This window comes from Rhamphochromis longiceps, linkage group LG14, assembly GCF_057381845.1.
Source record: "Rhamphochromis longiceps isolate RC_006_pf linkage group LG14, R_longiceps_female_GT1.1, whole genome shotgun sequence".
NCBI lineage: Eukaryota > Metazoa > Chordata > Actinopteri > Cichliformes > Cichlidae > Rhamphochromis > Rhamphochromis longiceps.
The window spans coordinates 37148699-37166087 of NC_140570.1; the positions used below are offsets into that span (position 1 = coordinate 37148699).

General features: G+C 42.8%; 1 protein-coding gene across 1 annotated transcript in view; it reads right to left on the reverse strand.

The window, feature by feature from the left end:
- map4k1 (mitogen-activated protein kinase kinase kinase kinase 1) overlaps window positions 1-17389 on the reverse strand; it is a 42041-nt gene extending 24652 nt beyond the window's left edge. Inside the window, exons 1-2 of the mRNA XM_085379977.1 lie at window positions 17057-17389; window positions 1378-1435 (exon numbers count right to left, since the gene is read on the reverse strand). Coding sequence (XP_085236103.1) covers window positions 1378-1435; window positions 17057-17164 — 166 coding nt within the window. The 5' untranslated portion in view covers window positions 17165-17389. The remainder of the gene's footprint in view (window positions 1-1377; window positions 1436-17056) is intronic.

Below are 17389 nucleotides of genomic sequence, written 5' to 3' on the forward strand. Positions count from 1 at the left end.
ACGAGGATGCCAGCTGTCGTTAAACCCCGAAGAAGAAGAAGCTGTGTCCGGTGTCATAGCTGTGTCCAAATTCAGGAACCGCATCTTCCTGTGCCTGCATTTGTAGGCCGATTATGTTACAGCGACACGACGAAGACTGTCCAAATTCGAAGACTCCAACAAATGCGCCCTTCATTTCCCCAGATTTGAGGGATGGGTCGGGTGTATCCTTCGTGGCCCAACCTATCCCAGAATTCATAGCGCAGCCCTGCTCAGTTTCCAACAATGGCGGCAGCTAGTTAGTTTTAATATTACTCTTATTATTCTTTCTGGGTCACAAAATAAACGTTTAACAGATTTTCAAGCGAGAATGTAGCTGTGTAAACCTCAAATATCTGCTCAGTTTATCAAGACACCACATGTCTGTGAAGGTTCTCAGTCATCCAGGTCATCGTTGTTGCTAGAAGACGTTTCACCTCTCATCCGAGAAGCTTCTTCAGTTCTAAGGTCATATGGCGGAGAGTCCCAGATTTAGACGCCACATATTTTCAAAAGCGCTCCGACGTTTTCGGAGACGGCTGTTACCCACTAGCTCGATAGCTAGCCGGGGTTCAAGGCTCGAGAATATACTCCGGTGTCCTGTTATATTTTAAATAGCAAGGAGCAGAAGGCTGAGTTTATTAAACTCCACCGAAACAATCTGCAAATTTCATTAAAATTTAATAAACTACCATCTTGTCTTTATTTTTAGTTAGCACATACCTTAAACACTTAAAGCTGTAAGCTAATGATAGTTATATACGAGCAGATGCTGCTGGTGCAATAAGCTGTACGTTTTACGTCCAATGGATGATGATCTGATTAGTCGACTAATCGCAAAAATAATCGGCGACTACTCGACTATCAAAATAATCGTTTGTGGCAGACCTAGCTGCAATGCTCCGGTCGAAGTCCAGACCTCAGCGACTGAAATGCTGCGGTGGGGCCTTCAGAGAGCCGTGCATAAATGAATGTCTGCAAACTTCAATGTCATGAAGCAAGTCTACTCAGTTTTTCATATGACTGCTGAAACATCCCAATTCTGTCTTATTTGTTGCATGACAAACTCAACCTATTTGTACTGTTAGAGCCTCTGTGTGTGTCGGCACCTGATGCCAGTATTAAAAACCTTGTGATGCAGATGTGTGAGTTTGACTTGGGCAGCTCAGGAGGAGAGCGTGCCGAAGGAAGGTTTATAAGTTTAAGTCCCCGTGCAGATCACTGGACCTCGAGCCAACACTGAGGTAACATCTCGATGTCGTCTCAACTTTCACACTTCGACATGAACACGAAGATTCACAAGAATTAAAAGATGATAAAAATCAAGCAAAAGTTTGAAGATTGAGGTAAATCTCTCACCTGGCTCCATCTTGATAACTTTGATAGCTGTCAGCTCTCCATTCTGCTTGTTCCGTGCCTGAAAACATAAAAAAGACAGATGATTTTATTTTTTATAATGTAGTGCATCAGTCAGTTATTAGATCTCAGCACTTTGGTGGGTTTCTTTTGCTTTTGTTGTTTTCTTGTGTGCCAGTAGAAGCGTAATTTGCATTTTTGCTGTCCAGATCAGTGGAGTGCAAGATACAGCCCACTGCACAAAGCTGTGGCATTAAACACTCACTCACACTCACACACACACTCACACACACACTCACACAGACACACAGACATACGATGACCTTTAAAAGTGTGATCCCAGAAGGTGTCACTTCTCTTTGCGCACTTATTTATAAAAGAACTATAAAAAAATGCTCTCACACACACAAACATTTCCTCCGAGTTGAAGCTCATGCGCTACATTCTTACACACGGTAAAAGTCGTACCGAGAAATAAAAACGGCACAATTATTTTTGTCCAACCGCTGCGATCGCTAGGCGCATTGTTCCTTTGGCTGGCAGAGACGATTAAAGCTCTCTTACATGAGGGTGATCGCACACATCATGTGACATGAGACAAACAGCACCACCCAGAAAGTCTAGCCTTGTGAGTCTGATGAAGTCTAAAAAGAAACTGAGTGAGGTTTAATCGCTTCACAGCTTGAGTTGTGCGTCACAGTCACACACGCACACAGACTTCACACGGTCAAGTAAAGTCAAGTGAAATTTACTCACAAGCACATTTAAAACCAACAAACTGGTGAAGAATGTGTAGTTTGGTGACTAAAATAAAATCACCAAAAAGGAACACAACAGATTTGTACGAAAGCAGTAAAAGCAAAGGTCTCAAAGGTCTTCAGTGCTGATGAGGACCTGATAGCAAAGACCAGTGTCAGGACCTCGGTACACACAGTATCAGCAGACCTCAGTGATCATGTGGGAGTATGAGGTTAAAATAAATGGGCAAAGACGGGCACGCCATTCTAACAATAACTTACTGATAAAAATAAACTCGCAAAAGCAGGTCGAACACTGTTACACGCTAAACGCAAAAACACGGTGAGGAAAGACGAAGGCCAACAAACCATCTCGAACACGAGGCATCGAGGACGTCAATCATCAACGAATTAATGTTTCACAGCTGTCTCACGTTTTAAAGGTTTTTGTTATTTTTAGAGAATTTAACCAAAAGCAACACTAGGTGTTCATGTTGGTCATCTCCATGGTAACCAAATTTTAGATAGATATTGTTACAGGAAAAATGATTCTATGTTTCTTTACCTTCTTTTAAATGTACAAAGATGCCTTTTGTCTGCCCTCTGCCTATGGTTAGATTAGTTTAGAATTATCTTTTTAGACTTTCCCAGCAAACACATCTTGTTTCTGGGACATATTGTTTTAGATTGTTTTATCTTCCCTAGCTCTCTGCTGACGAGACTAGCACCATATATGGAGTTGTTTTATTTTATCTGTTTATTATTTGTTATCCTGTTCTCACTGTCTCTGTGCTCTGTGCCTATAAAAATTACCAAGCCACTGTGCATGGGGTGAGTTGTTCTTAGCAGCTCACCCGTGTACACGTTTGATAAAGAAAGTAACTTTGTCTCATTGTGTCTTTATTTCTCCTGGGTTTTTTACAGAGTTTTCCCCCAACAGATATCATGTTTATCATCTTCTTCATTTTAACAGAGACTTTAAGACTTATGAAACATTTTTGGCTTAAATAAATCCTTGTATCTAGTACGGACTTACACAACTAGTTAACAGTTAAGCTTTAGCATTAACTGCACTAGAAACATCACCGAGTTATTTATACTGCATTAACTGTTGAGACTAATCACTAGTCAGAGCTGCAAGCCCGATATGTGTGAAGGGAAGTTGTACATAAGCGAGGCACCGAAAACTGCAGTTCCTGTAGGTGCTACTTTGGCTGGATGGTTCTTATATATCATACAGAACATAGAAACAACCTTTAACCCTGTCTGTGACATATTTTCCCGTAAAGGTTTCAAGAAAGGAAAAGGGACCACAAAAATGGTCACCTACAGCAGATCAGTTACAAAGGGGGAGCTTAGCAAGAGGCAAAAATCCACAAACAGATGCTGTAATACACAAGGAAACAAAAAACCCATGAGGGGTAACGCAAAGGAAGTAGGAAATGTGCAGAGACAAGGCGATGTGGGAGGGAAATGAGGGAAACAGGTGAGTGTGTATCACAGGAGCGTGATTAACTGACTGGAACAGGTGTGATAGAAAAACCGCGGGGAACACTAACTGTGACAGAAAAGACATCTGAAACCTGGCGAGGAGTAACCGATGAAGACCGTCACATTTAAGGCCCACTTATAGAACAAAATGACCGGGTTTGCATCAGAGGTTAGCGAGGGTGCTCTCTGTCTGCGCACCTTCGGAAAACCTGGAGACTATCAAACCACGTCTTTATTGATCTATGCTGAGGTGTGGAGACTCATCATTACGGGTACAGAGTGTCAAATGTTGTCTTCTTAATTAGACTTAATTATTCAGCAAACAAAGGAAACAAGCCCACAGCGCACGCTCACCTGGACGAGCGGCGGCGAGCAAAGATGGAGAAAAACACGGTGATCAGGTAGATAACTCAGGAGTAACTTCCTTTTTTCAGTGGTTACAGGCGCAGAGATGATTTTACACATATTGAACATCAAAGTTGAGATGTGACAGCTGCCCACACTCTCACTGCACTCAGAGGAAGAGAAACAGTCATAAGTGTAGTCGGTCAGCGAGGGCATGACAGCCTGCACACGTGTGACACGGAAAACTCCACTGCCTCAGAGAGGGAGGTTCAAAAAGCAACGACACGGTGACACATGGGTTTTTCAACCACTCCTCTGTCCGAGGTACAAAGTGTTCACAAAGTGATGTCAAAATGACGGCAGTTTAACCCCCTCCAACCATCCTCCGTCAGCCCGCGAGCACAGAGCTACACTAGCAGCACACTAACTGCCACGTTATGTCATCCGTGTCCTTCACACTCATCTTGCTACTGAGTCATTATAACAAAACCACTGTTTACAAAGCAGTTTGTGGCATTAGAACAACATCATTAGCATTTTAACAGCAGGCATGTTTAAGATGCTAATCAAATGAGAAGAACGCAAGAAGCCAAAACGGCGGCCACCTCCGCCTTGCTAGGCGCAAAATTCAATTTGTCGGAAAATTAACGCCATCGGCAAAAACAACGATGGAAGTCGACACTTTGCAGTTGGAGGTAAATTTAACGTTGGCGGTAGGCGGTCTGCGCCTCTGAGATTGATACTGAAATGGCACAGTGGAAAGTCTGGGTGTTGTAGTCGCAGTGGGAGGGTGGTCACAAACAACTGACGACTTCATTTGCATTAAGGGGTTTCCTTTTTTTTAGCCATGACCGACCTATAAATCCATCCTTTCACAAACTCAAAAAGGTAAAAGAACGATCGCTGTGTCGAGTTTACCTGCTGAGATTAAACTGTGTACAGCGAATTTAACACACCGCATCACAGCGGAGACATTGTTGTCCCACCCCCGCGCCTCCAACGGCCAAACACTGACAACGGTTTAGGAGATCACTGAAGCACAAACTAAAGTTTAAATCTCAAACTGGAGTTAAACTAGAGCACAGGTAGTTTTCAGGCGCTTGGGAAATCTTTCCTCAGAGTGGCGGTTGGAGAACTGTGAAGCTCCGAGGAGCAGCACCTACATCCTCATGGCATAAAAAATAAATAAAGACTCTTATTTTCACGGGCACAGCTTTGTCTAAGACAGCAAGCTCATGCATTTATTCTAAGAGACTGTGATAATGTGAGATGCTCGTGCAGCTCTGCTAACCTTGGCTCATGCTCCAGTTTTTTCTTTACTGCACTCCCTCTCAGCACCTCATTTTTCTGCTGCACAGCCACATGTGATGACAGCTGCAGTTTTTTTCTGGTCACTTGACTATCTTGAGAATGTTTCTCTGAACAGTTAATCTCCTCGATCTCTGATAACCAGCCAGCCTCAGCCCTGACTGTTGAGTTTCTGTCGGGTTGGTGCAGTGGCGGTCCTCGATATCATCAAGCTCCACCGCCTTCACTGCAGCTGGCGAGGTTAGGCCTTTTGCTCTCCTGGTGGTTCCATCAGAGGCAGAGGTCCAGCCTGACCCCGGGGAGTCATGTGGACCTGGGCTGAGCTAGCTGCGGCTGCAGAGCAGAACACTACCTTCTTCGCCAGCTGCAATCTAAGGTGGCGTACACACAGGAAGACACCAGCAACCAGAGACCACAGAATGTCAATGAAATTCAGCGATATGCAACAACAACAGGCTTGTGACGCAAACCGGGTGGTCCTGAGTTAAGCTTTGAGGTGGATGACCAACCACCTGTTCTGAAAACAAAGCATGATGAGCTGCTGTCTTACAAGGTGGAGGAGAAAGTGTGCAAGCTGGCTTCTTTCTTCATTGAACATGTGCCACGAAATGAATCTAAACATTTGGGAAACCCTGCATCAGGTTCAAAGCAGGCAGCTGAGCTGATCTTTAGCTGAGTAACGAGTTACCCTGTGGTCTGTTCACATTTGCCTCTGATCAGATACAGCAGACCAGTATGTAGAAGAAAACAAAAACAGTACTGCTGAGAGAAGTTAGCATATTGTGCACTAAGACTGGAGACCTGCCCAAGGTGTTTCCACCTTCCAGACCTATGAGAGCTGGGAAACGCTCCAGCACCCAGAAAACCGAATTAAAATTGAATTAAAAAGACAAAAAGAGCGCAAACACAGTCAAGAGACTCCAGTTAGTGCAGGTGAAGCTACCAGACAATGGGAGGCTAGTAATGTTGGCAGATCTGCATGCTCCTCACTCTAAGCCTTATCAGATTAACTCCAGGACGGTTAACAAAAAACTTCAGTTGCTATAAAGGTGGAAACTAACCACAGACAGGTCCTGGACACATTTATTTCTACTGTAGAGATTTATATTTGAACGTGGGATTGACTGGTTTGGAACAAGCCTCAAGCTGCCATCAGAGGAAGTCCAGTTTGAGAGTTACTTTCAAAAAAATAAAATGGACTAGTTTAATTTGAATAGGCTTAAATCTGGCCCATCCTCCAGCTGGATAGCTGTTTTTGCCGGACGCTCACTCTGCTGGGCTTCTCTGTGATCATTTCACAATATTGGTCATGTTTTGTTTTGGATGTGGTCTCTAACATGAAACTGTCATAAAAATCCCTCCACTGTGCATCACAGGGCCGATGTCCAAAACGGCAGCACTGAAACTGCGTCGCTTGTGTACCTAAAGAGGCCGTGCAGAGCTTCGGTATCTGTCTGATGATGATTTGTGAGTTGCTTCTCGGAAAGTTTAGTCACTCTTATCGTTAGGGACGAGATAAAAACGTACCTGTGCGGTACCTTTTTGGACTATCTTACACAGCATTTCTGGGTAAAACTGAGCAATACAAAGCTTTCACTTCACAGTAGAGAGTTTCTAACTCTCTACTGAGAAAAGCAAAGGTCTGGTCGCACAACGGCTGAGCTTACACGAGCAGTACAGTCAAACAAAAGCAATCAGAGCCTGAAAGCTGAGGCAAGAAAAACAACAGCGACAATGGAAACTCCATTCAATCACTGTGTGAGAGAGACACACAGCAGAGGTCACTGAGAGGAAAGACACCCTGTGCAGTAAACAAACAAACACACAGAGGAAGCTGTGGACCTTCCACAGAAACATTTCCACTTTGAAGTGTGTGCCGCAGAGGGGTGTTTCCTCTCGCTGACCTCTGTGATGATGACACTCTAAGCATCATCATACTCTGCTTTCCTACAGTCTCGAGACAAGGAACGAGGTGAAGGGAAACAAGAACTCCGATTACACCTCACATGAGTCTGTTGTCCCTGAAAGCAGCCGGATATAAACCCAGCTGTAATCTTAACCATATCTTACTTAAACATATCTAACTTTGAGCAGCCCCATAACACCCAGCACAGACATAAATATATAAACACCTGCACTGGTTTTAAACATATTATTAGTCATACTCTGTCTTACGGCTAAAGATAAGAAATCTCTGTCAGTCTCATCTCTCCGTGCTTCCTCTCTGGTGTGTTTAGTGCACACAGACCGGATGGATGTGTCCGCATCTCATTCTTAAAACTAAAAAACACACCTGGCAGTTCTGAGAAGCGGTCAGAGAAGATGCTAAAGCTAAACTCGGGATTTTTGCACAACGGCGTGCGAATCATTTTGACCCGCTGTGTTGAGCTAATGGTCGATTTTGAGCAGCGATAATAGAGCAAACATGGCTGATGGCGGAGCTCTCTTATTCCACACGAGGCAGGACCAACGCCGCAGCGTCCGTAGTGCGTTGGCGCACATGCCAACGCGCTTTGAGCGTAGGCGGCCTCCTCCCTCTCACTTTCTCTCAGCAGGGCATACAACGACTACTGGCTCCTCGACGCAAAACGTCACACAGATCATTGCGAGGGATGGAAAAAGGAAGGGTGGAGGAGGGACGGAGCTGAAAAGCAAACACCAGCCAGAAACGAGGTCAGTCAAAAAGCACACGAGCTAAAACTCACACCTGTGTGTACGGTCGGAGCTCAAGCTCAGTCTTGAGACTTGAATATTTGAGCTACTTTAGTTCCTTTTGATGATTTTTTTAAATTTAGCGTAACCTCGTGGTTATTTATGCCTCGACCTAAACATTTTGATACAGTCTGATTGGTGAAGCTCTTAAAAACTCAGAGGTCATCTGTAATCTGAATAAATTTAATCCCAGACTGGGATATACCACTGGGATATACTGTGATGTTTTAAAAAGGATTACTGGTGACATGTGCATGATGCAGACAATATCTTAAATAATTGTTCTTTTGTAGATTTATGGACACAGACTATAAAATCAACAGTAGAAGAACTTCAGGGAAACAAATCATCTGCATAGGGGTTTTCACAGTTTTTGTATAATGTGTCCAGGTACGGCATAAAGGTGTGTTTGAAATATACGGAATGTGGAGATTTGGTCTAACTTAAGGTAGATCATGTTCTCTACTCCTCAGACGGTCTATGGTTCGATCCCCTGATCCTCCAGCCTGCATGTCGGCCAACACACCGTCCCTGATGCATCCATCAGCTCATGAGTGTAAAAAGACGAGAAGCACTTAAAGTGTATTTTGGTTCTTCTAGACAAGCAGCAGCATTTTGAACTTTGTTCCGTCACTCACTGCAGATGAGTCATTGTGGGGGAATATGCATTTCTAAGTCTTTTTCAGAATACAATGATGCCTCCAGATTAGGTCAGAAAGGACTTTTGCAATACTTCAGTCTCCTGAAAATATCCTCTTTTTCTTCCAGTATGGCAGCAAGCTCAACGTTCAGACACGAGAAACACAAGAAAGCCTGAAGCTGATCATTTATCATCTTATTTTGATGTAGGTCAGTTATCAAATAAGCCAAACACCCACACACACACACACACACACGTGCAGGTATTTGGCATAATTTGTCTGAATTTCTCAGCGTCATAAAAATGATCTCTCTTCCTCTTTTTGGGGTTAAAGATAAATCCAAGCCAACCAAAAATTCAAGCACATTTCATTGTAAAGCACACACCGACACACACACACAGACAAAACCACACTGTTTCTGACACAGTTAACTTGGCTCTGCAGGCAGATTTTGTATGTAGTCTGCTGCTCGTTTGTCTCACTTCTTCTTTTTGTGCCTGAGGTTGCACACACACCAGGTGCAGCCCGCAGCTTCCCGCAGCTTCTGTGAGGCTATGAGCATGAAACTAGAGTTGCAAGATGTTGAATAGCAACCCTAAAGTGCAGCTTAGTAGCACAAGCCACATCAGATAAGGAGACTCGGGGTTTTTACTGTAAGAGGAGGAAGATCCTGACATGATGAGGTGCAAACCTGCAGCCAGCTCAGTTAACTTTGAGTCACTTCCCAAGCCAGAGAAAACCAAGCAAAACCAAGTCTCAGCAAAGTTTCTCCTCCGCTGTGCAGGAAACATCACTGCAACAGAAGACTGATTTTTAACTTAAATGCATGGGAAGGAAATAGTTTTTAGTCACCAGCTACAGAGGGAAATGATTTGAATTTCAAGAGCAGCTTTAAAGTCCCTACGATGGAGTGAGAGTACAAACGCTGAAAGGAGGTGACCACCTAAGAGTAAAACCAACACATCAGATCATATCTGCACACAAAGAGGGTTTGTTTTTATACTTAACAATGCTCAGAACACCTCAGCACCGAGAGTGGTCAGTAAAGGCACGTCACATCCATCCAGGGCTATGTCAAGGTATCTCAAACTGAGGGGCAGGGCCCACCGGTGGGTCACAGAGTCACTGCAGAGGGGTGTGAATGACCAGGGGGGAAATATGAGGTTCTTTTTGCAGGAAAATTAAACAAATAGGAGTTTGCTCATAACACAGTGCTGACACTTATTTCACCAAAATGTCACTTGGTGACAGTGATTACACTTTTGTCAACTTCTGAAGGAAAAAGCTGAATCACTGCGTCATTCAACATTTAATCCACACTCCTATCATCATATTCATGCCCTAAATGTGGATGAGTCAACAAAGGTGATAAAATAAAGGTTATGCCATTAGAGGTGATAAACTTAAATGTCAACAGTCGCTCACATTTTGAAAAATAAGAGACTTTCAGAAATGTTAGGTTTCACTCAACCTTTAGGCTCATACTACAAACAGGACAGTAAAAGACAAAGAGAGGCTGGTGGAAAGTGAAGGAGTGAGTAAAATTATAGAAAATGTCTCCAACGAGAGCTTTAATAAGAGAAAATTCGCTGTTTGCGACTGACAGCCGTCTATTTCTGAAACTAAAAGTGTTGAATGAAACCTGAAAAAGTCACAGTCACGTGACCACAGTGAGCGGTATTACACTTCAAAGGATTTTTCCACTAAACAAGTCACATATATATATTAAAAAAGTGTGTGTGTGTGTGTGTGTGTGTGTGTGTGTGTGTGTGTGTGTGTGTGTGTGTGTGTGTGTGTGTGTGTGTGTGTGTGTGTGTGTGTGTGTGTGTGTGTATATATATATATATAACAGAACTTCATAGACACTCACATTACTAAAAACAAAAAACATCCGCTACATTACCACAAACTCTTGCACTGTGCAGATCTCCAGATGATGACTGCTGCTGATTTTCATGCTCTTCCAGGTAACTGCCAGGTTTTATTTAAACCACGTGATGATCCCATCTTTCCATCAGGCCATCAGCATGTTGGTTTATCATCATCATCTTTATTTATGAGAGGATGTTTAAGACTAAATACTTATAAAGCTAACTGCATCAACATCAGCTTCAGCTTCATTTGGGTTTCTTGGTCCTAAGCGTTAGCAGCGATGACAATGAGTTTGCAATTTAAGTAACTTTTGGATTAGCTTAAGTAGACTGGCTTTAACAGCTGGAGCTGAAATTTAGTTCGCCTTAAATCAGATCCTTTAAAGAGTTTTGAGGACATGAAGTATGCTTTCATGTCTGCTTATAACAGGACCTGGCTAAAGCAGCTACTGTAAGCTCAGGTATGGACCAGTCTGTGTCTCCAACAAACTGGTGATGGTGGCACAAGAGTGTCCCCCCCCCACATGCTCCCATCTTAGAAAGCCAAATTTACAGCATTAAAGAGCATATTTATGTATTTATAACATCCATCTGGATACTGGAGTTTGGGGAATGGTCTGTGCCTGCTAACTGGAGTCCTTTAACTGTGTTTTAAGTGCCTTTTAGAACATTTTAACCCTTGTATGGTGTTCGGGTCTGTGAGACCCGTGTTCAGTTTTTTTCAAAAAAAAAATTAAACAATTAATTATTTTTTCACGTGTAAATGTGTTGTGTCTTTCCACTCACTCCACTTGATTATAACTGATTTATTTATAACATTTTATATAAAAGAAAAACGAGAAGCACATTAATTCATAAATGTGATCTAACAAAGGTAAAGGGAAAAAATTAACCATGTTTGCTGTTCATATGTCTTGTAATTGGGATGAAGTAAACATCTGTTGAGTAATTTAACATAAAATTGTTTGATAGTGTTAATTTGGAAAGCCAAAACTCTAGCGGGTCCACCAGACCCATGAACACTGGCTGAGTAACAAAAATACGAACACCACACAAGGGTTAATTATGAAATTAGATCATTACTAACAAAACTCCAAGAAATTTCTTCTTTAGTTTTTAGCATGGAACATGTTACTTAGTGCTGATTATACGGGACGTGTCTCCACCTATGCAGCCATACAGTGATGCTAACCAAAACATGCTACCTTTAGCTAAAGACTTTGCACTCCAGGTATTTGAGTCAACATGAAAACCTCAGCAGCCAAAATGCTCCCACTGAGGCTTCAACATGTGGACTCTAAAAACCATCAGCTGCGTCTATCCTTCGTATACAGTTCCTGTTCTTAATTGAAAAGCCGGGACATCCCAACGACAGCACGATGCCCACAACAAGCTGCGACTCTGAGCTTCAAAGCAGCCGCATCGTAAACCTGTAACTGCAGACACGCAAACATGTGAAAATAGCATCTTCAGGCTGAAGCAACATATCACACGTGTAATATATGTGCACACGCTCAGCATTACATGTGGAGATTCGGCAGGAATATAAAAGAGTTCTGCTGTGCTTTTAAGGTTTTACGTGTAATTGTAACACGTGTGTACGATGATTTTGCTTTCAGCGATTTCATTGAATTAACCCCTCAACACTCCCTCTGTTCAGCTTCTTAAGTGATCATCTTACAGCACAAAGTCTCACAATCTAGCGTCTGTGAATGACTTAACATGCAAATATAACAACAGCGGCAGCGACAGTAGCTTCTTAGTAAATATCTTCTCTTTCTTGTTGCCTGTAAGGAAGTTATTTATACACACGTGGGCATGCAGCCAATTTAGAAGCTAGGCACTTCCTCATCTCAAAACGAAAATGAGTTCTTCATTCAATGAAATCTGCTCATAACATAAAACACTCGGATAAACTTTGCTACAGAAAATGCTCTGACGGGAATATCGGCTGTGCAGTGTTGTCCTACAGGTTTGACAAACACAGAAAGAAGGTTTAAGAAATGTCTCAGCAGGAAAAAATGTGGACCGGGAGCATGCCACCGGATCAGCATCATTCACGCTATCTATCAAACATAAAATGGAGTTTCCGACTGGCTGCCAACAAAGCTTGCTACCCAAACAACAAAGCCAGATAACTCTGGAACTTCCAAAAAAAGGAGTCCAGAACCAGCGGACAATGTCACGCTGGCTACAGCCATCTTTTATATACAGTCTGTGATCTACACCAGTTTATATAGGCCACAGGATGATGTGACAACCATCATCGAAATGAAAAATGATCATTTATGAATTTACCGTATGAGTACTCTGGGCCCAGCTGACTTATCTTAGACGACGCTGGCTGATGCTAACACGGTGTTTGAGAGGAACTTGGCGCTGCATCTGAACCACAGGCAGCAGAGGCTGCACGCAGGACTGCGTGAACATCTCTACACATCCGATGAAGACGAGGTATGTGCCAGTACAGAGGTGACCCTGTGCAGGTGTCACAGGTGCTCGTGTTGCAAATGAGCTGTCAAAAGTGCCTCCGCCTGATAAGAACACACAAAGCCGACTGCTGGCATGTGAGACAATGAAGAAGCTATTTGAGGAAGAACTGAATGCAGATTATGTGCTTTTCAAATCAGGCTCAGTCTTTGAACGCCTGGGGTACAAAGCGTTTGAAAAATCAGATACTTACCCCCTAAAGAGATTTTATGGGGTAAAAAGTGTTTAATGCCCACAGAAAGTCGTGCAGCTTACGTGCCGAAATCAATATAAGACACATGAACTAATAGGAAATGATCTACAACACAACTTGGCCTTATCAGCTGCGGTCGACACGGCCTTTCTTCTCTATCTCTACATCAGATGCACCTACTCTTACTCCTGAGGATGAGGAACTGTCTGATATGAAAGCAGGTATATGTTTCTTCCTGTGAATGTCCCTCCCTGTACAACATGAGGCTAAGACGCTGTACAGTTCCCATAATGGTCATCTCTCTCTCTCACACACACATGGACAAACAGGCATAACTTAAAGTCCTACTTTTTCACCACTGCTGATGGTGCAAAAACAGTCGCTGCTTGCAGTATGACCTCCATTAGGCTGTGCAACAACGCGTAGCTGAAACCATGTGATCGAGCATGTGTGTGGGTGTGATCATATCTGTGCATGGGTGTTTTTGTGTGAGCGTGTGTCCACATGTGAAGGAAGGGCAATTATGCAAATATCTCCCTCCCTGTAAAACAGAACAAGGTCACAGAACTGACCTGTTTAGAGGAAGTGTGCTCACTCTACAGATAAACTGCTTTGCATAGGTTACAGTTTTACAGCGCATGGCATGAACTGCTGAACAGCTCGACTCTGAAATGCTCCATATCCACCAAAACTGGCACATGAAAAAAAACAGTCCACACATGGGCTGAAGCAGGTGGCCGAGAGCGACTCTGAGAAACTCTGAAGCCTCAACTTACCTTCTGTAAAGCGTATCCGTGCAGGATGTTGCTAATGTGCCATGTTTTAATATAGATTTTGTTTAAAAAACAAAAGAAACATGCATCACAGCTTAAATACTTCAAAGAGCTCATACTCATGGAGGCACAGATAAATACAAGCCAGTGTAGGTGGAGCAAGAGATCATTATCTAAAGAAATAAAACTAAAAACTCACAATAACATTTGAACTCCAAGGACCCACAAAGTCATTAAAGTCTTTTTTTTATATCGCTTACAAAAGCAACACGATGCACAGTGACCAAAATGATCTGCATCCTCTTCACTCTAATCACCGACGAGCTCGCAATGGTCCATCACCGTGACAACCTCAGATGATTTTATAACTCAGCATTTGCAGAGCTAAATATCTCCAATGAGATAGACGGATGAGATAGCTAAATGCTTATTTTTCTCTTTTTGTGCACCTCAGCAAACCACAGCACACGATAATCAAAGACAGTGAAGAAAGTTTCTTGGTTGGAGTTGGGGGATGGATTAAAAAGTCCAAAAGCTGAAAACCCCAGAGTCCCGATCTCGACAGATTTAAATGTCACAGTAAGCTGTCTGCACCGGCACTAAGTGTTGGTGGTAAACGTTCTGCAAATCAGAGCTGTGTAAACACAATCTGTGGGTTCAGACAAACATAACTTGTTGCTAACAGATTAACTCAAATCAGCCTTTAAGAAGCTCTGTCTGGCTTCAAATTCTCATAAATGAGTCGCTTGTTGTTCCGAGCGCTGAATGGAGCTTTGCTGTTCTGTGACTTACACTGAGCAGTACAAAAGAAGGCGCATAGTCCACTCAGATCACTCTATCACTCATGTGAGCCGTCACTGGAGAGACTTAGGTAACTTTTCCATCTCAGGTGTGACCTGAGGAAAGTCCCAGACAATCCTTGGTAACACATGCACCTACACAGGAGCCCGCGTGTTCATTCAAAGCACGGAATTACACCGAAGGAAGTCAAAATTCACTCAAAATGTATCCATTTTTTAAAAACCCGCACTTAATCACATCCATATATGTGTAGACGGACGCCTGTGAAGTCGACACAGTTGCAAGAAATGTATGAAAGGCTTGCTCTGTGAACGCGGCTCCATCCGCTGTGACATTTGACAATGTTTATAACACACCTATGATAGCATACAAAAGAGCAATTAGATGAGTATGTACGTTTTTGCATGATTCCCTGATTACAGACTCCTTCTTCACCTTCCTACACTCGTATTCTGAGTGTATTTTTTGCCACAGAGAGATAAAACACATGTATCAAAGTTAAAAGATGATATTTACTGATAGCACAATTATTTTTACTGTCATTCAAATTTTCTGCAGCTTTGGTGTCGTTATCGGGAAATTTCTTTTGCCACAATAATCCTGCGGTGAAAGCTGATATAATGCCAACTCTAAATACCGCCCAACTCGTTAACATACAGCGACAAACGACTCAGACATAATTAGCGATCAGAAGCAGACGTACTACACTGGCAACGCGTTTGGCTCTCATTTCCTGCCACTTTTAATCAGGTTGATTTTTTAAGCCTAATCTAAACAAATGAAACTGAATATTTTGTGATACTTGCTGGGCCGTCGGGCTTGTAATCCGCTGGTTTAAACCCTGGCTGCTGAGATCAAATTAACAACTACTTGTGGACCATTTGTGCTCTAGAATCAGAGTCCTGGGCCTCAACCACAACAACTCTGAATGCTGCAGCTGGTTTCTCAAATACAAGTCTCGCTGCTGTTTTTATTTCTGGAGTGCAGCTGTGGCAGGAACCACTCCTCTTTCTGTAACCTTACACTGCAAATAAAAACAGCTCAAATGATCTGTGGATTCCTTCGAAAAACAGGAAGGATTGCTTTTGGAACGCCAGGTGACATCACATGCAAAACTACATGAAATTGCAAGTGACGGGGTAACAACACAAGTTCCACTGAGAGAAAGAGGATGAGATGTTTAACCTGAACATTTCTTTAAACTGAACCTTTACAGCAACATTCAAGGCCAAAGCCTGTTAACCAACTTCTCCCCACTGTGTGAAAATATGGGTTTAACCCTGCGAAACCTTCACTGCTGCTCAGAAATGGGAATGAACTCTGCCGCAGGCGAAGAAGAATCAACATAAAACCAAATATTTCAGATGATGTATTATTGAAGCTTGGCTTTGTGGTTGGAGAAACCGTGATATTGTTTACCTTAAATATCAAGCCACAAACTGAAAATGTGTGGTGTGTGTGTGCAGGAATATACAATGTACCATATTAAGTTCAGACCTCACCTTCCTGCTCCTGCTTCAGGTTAAAGTCTGACTTAAATGACTTAAAATGAGACTTTTAAGGACAGACTTTTAAACATAGGGAGAAACTTCAACTACAACTCAGAGGTGTGATTGTGTAGACGCCCCGTCAGAGTCGAGGATGATGTTAGAGTGCACTTGAAGCACCTGAAGCACCTGAAACACCTTTTAGTAGCTCTGAAAGCTTGAGCCCCGTTTGTTGGCGTTTGATGACATCAGTGCTCGAAAAGAGGATCTTTAACTCTGGAATTCGTGGTACTTGTACTACAATTCAGAGTTTACACTAACTTCTCTATTAGATGGAGTAAAACTGCCAAAAAAATAGTTATCGACAAGAATACTTTCACTTCTTGTAAAACCACTTCCTCCAGCACAATAGAAGATGCACTTAAGTTGTGATTGCAGTAAACCATTGAAACTAAATTCCATCACACCTATGTTCTTCTAAACTCACAGAGAAGACGTTCACAGCGAGCAAAGCACCGCGTGCTCAGCCTGAGATCCCCCCCCCCCCCCTTTTTTTTTTGCTGCTGTACATTAAAGTGCAGGGACGGGAAGCGGAGAAGTGAGCGACTTGTAAAACAGGCAGAAGTAAGACATGCTTGACTTGAGATGCGAGAAGCCAGTGGAGCAAAAACCTCCTTTAGACTCAGCTTTACATTTTCCACTTCTTTCTTCAAACAGTTTAAAGATACTCATGATCTCTTGAAAGGTGAAAGGTTTCTTAAAATACAAGTAAGAATTGAATAAACCTGATTTAAGCGAACATGTACATGTAGCGGCAGTACAAAGCAGCTGACCTTGTAAACCTCCCCGTAGGTTCCTCCTCCGACTCTCAGCAGGATCTCAAAATCGTCCTGAGGGTTCTTGGTGGAGATATCCAGAGCTGCCCTCTGATGGAAATCCATTTTGCTGTTCGATGTCACTAAAAATCCTCCTCAGACATGTCACACAGTCTGTCTCACACACTCACACACACACAGCAGCATCTACATAGAAACCTGAGAAGCGAAGAAGACGCGAGCTGCTGAGGAAAGGCGCTCGGACTCTCTCTTTGTCTGACTTGTCACTCAGCTGCTGCCACACACACTCACACACCTTCCTGTTTCTCTTTCTTAGCCTGCTGTCGGTCC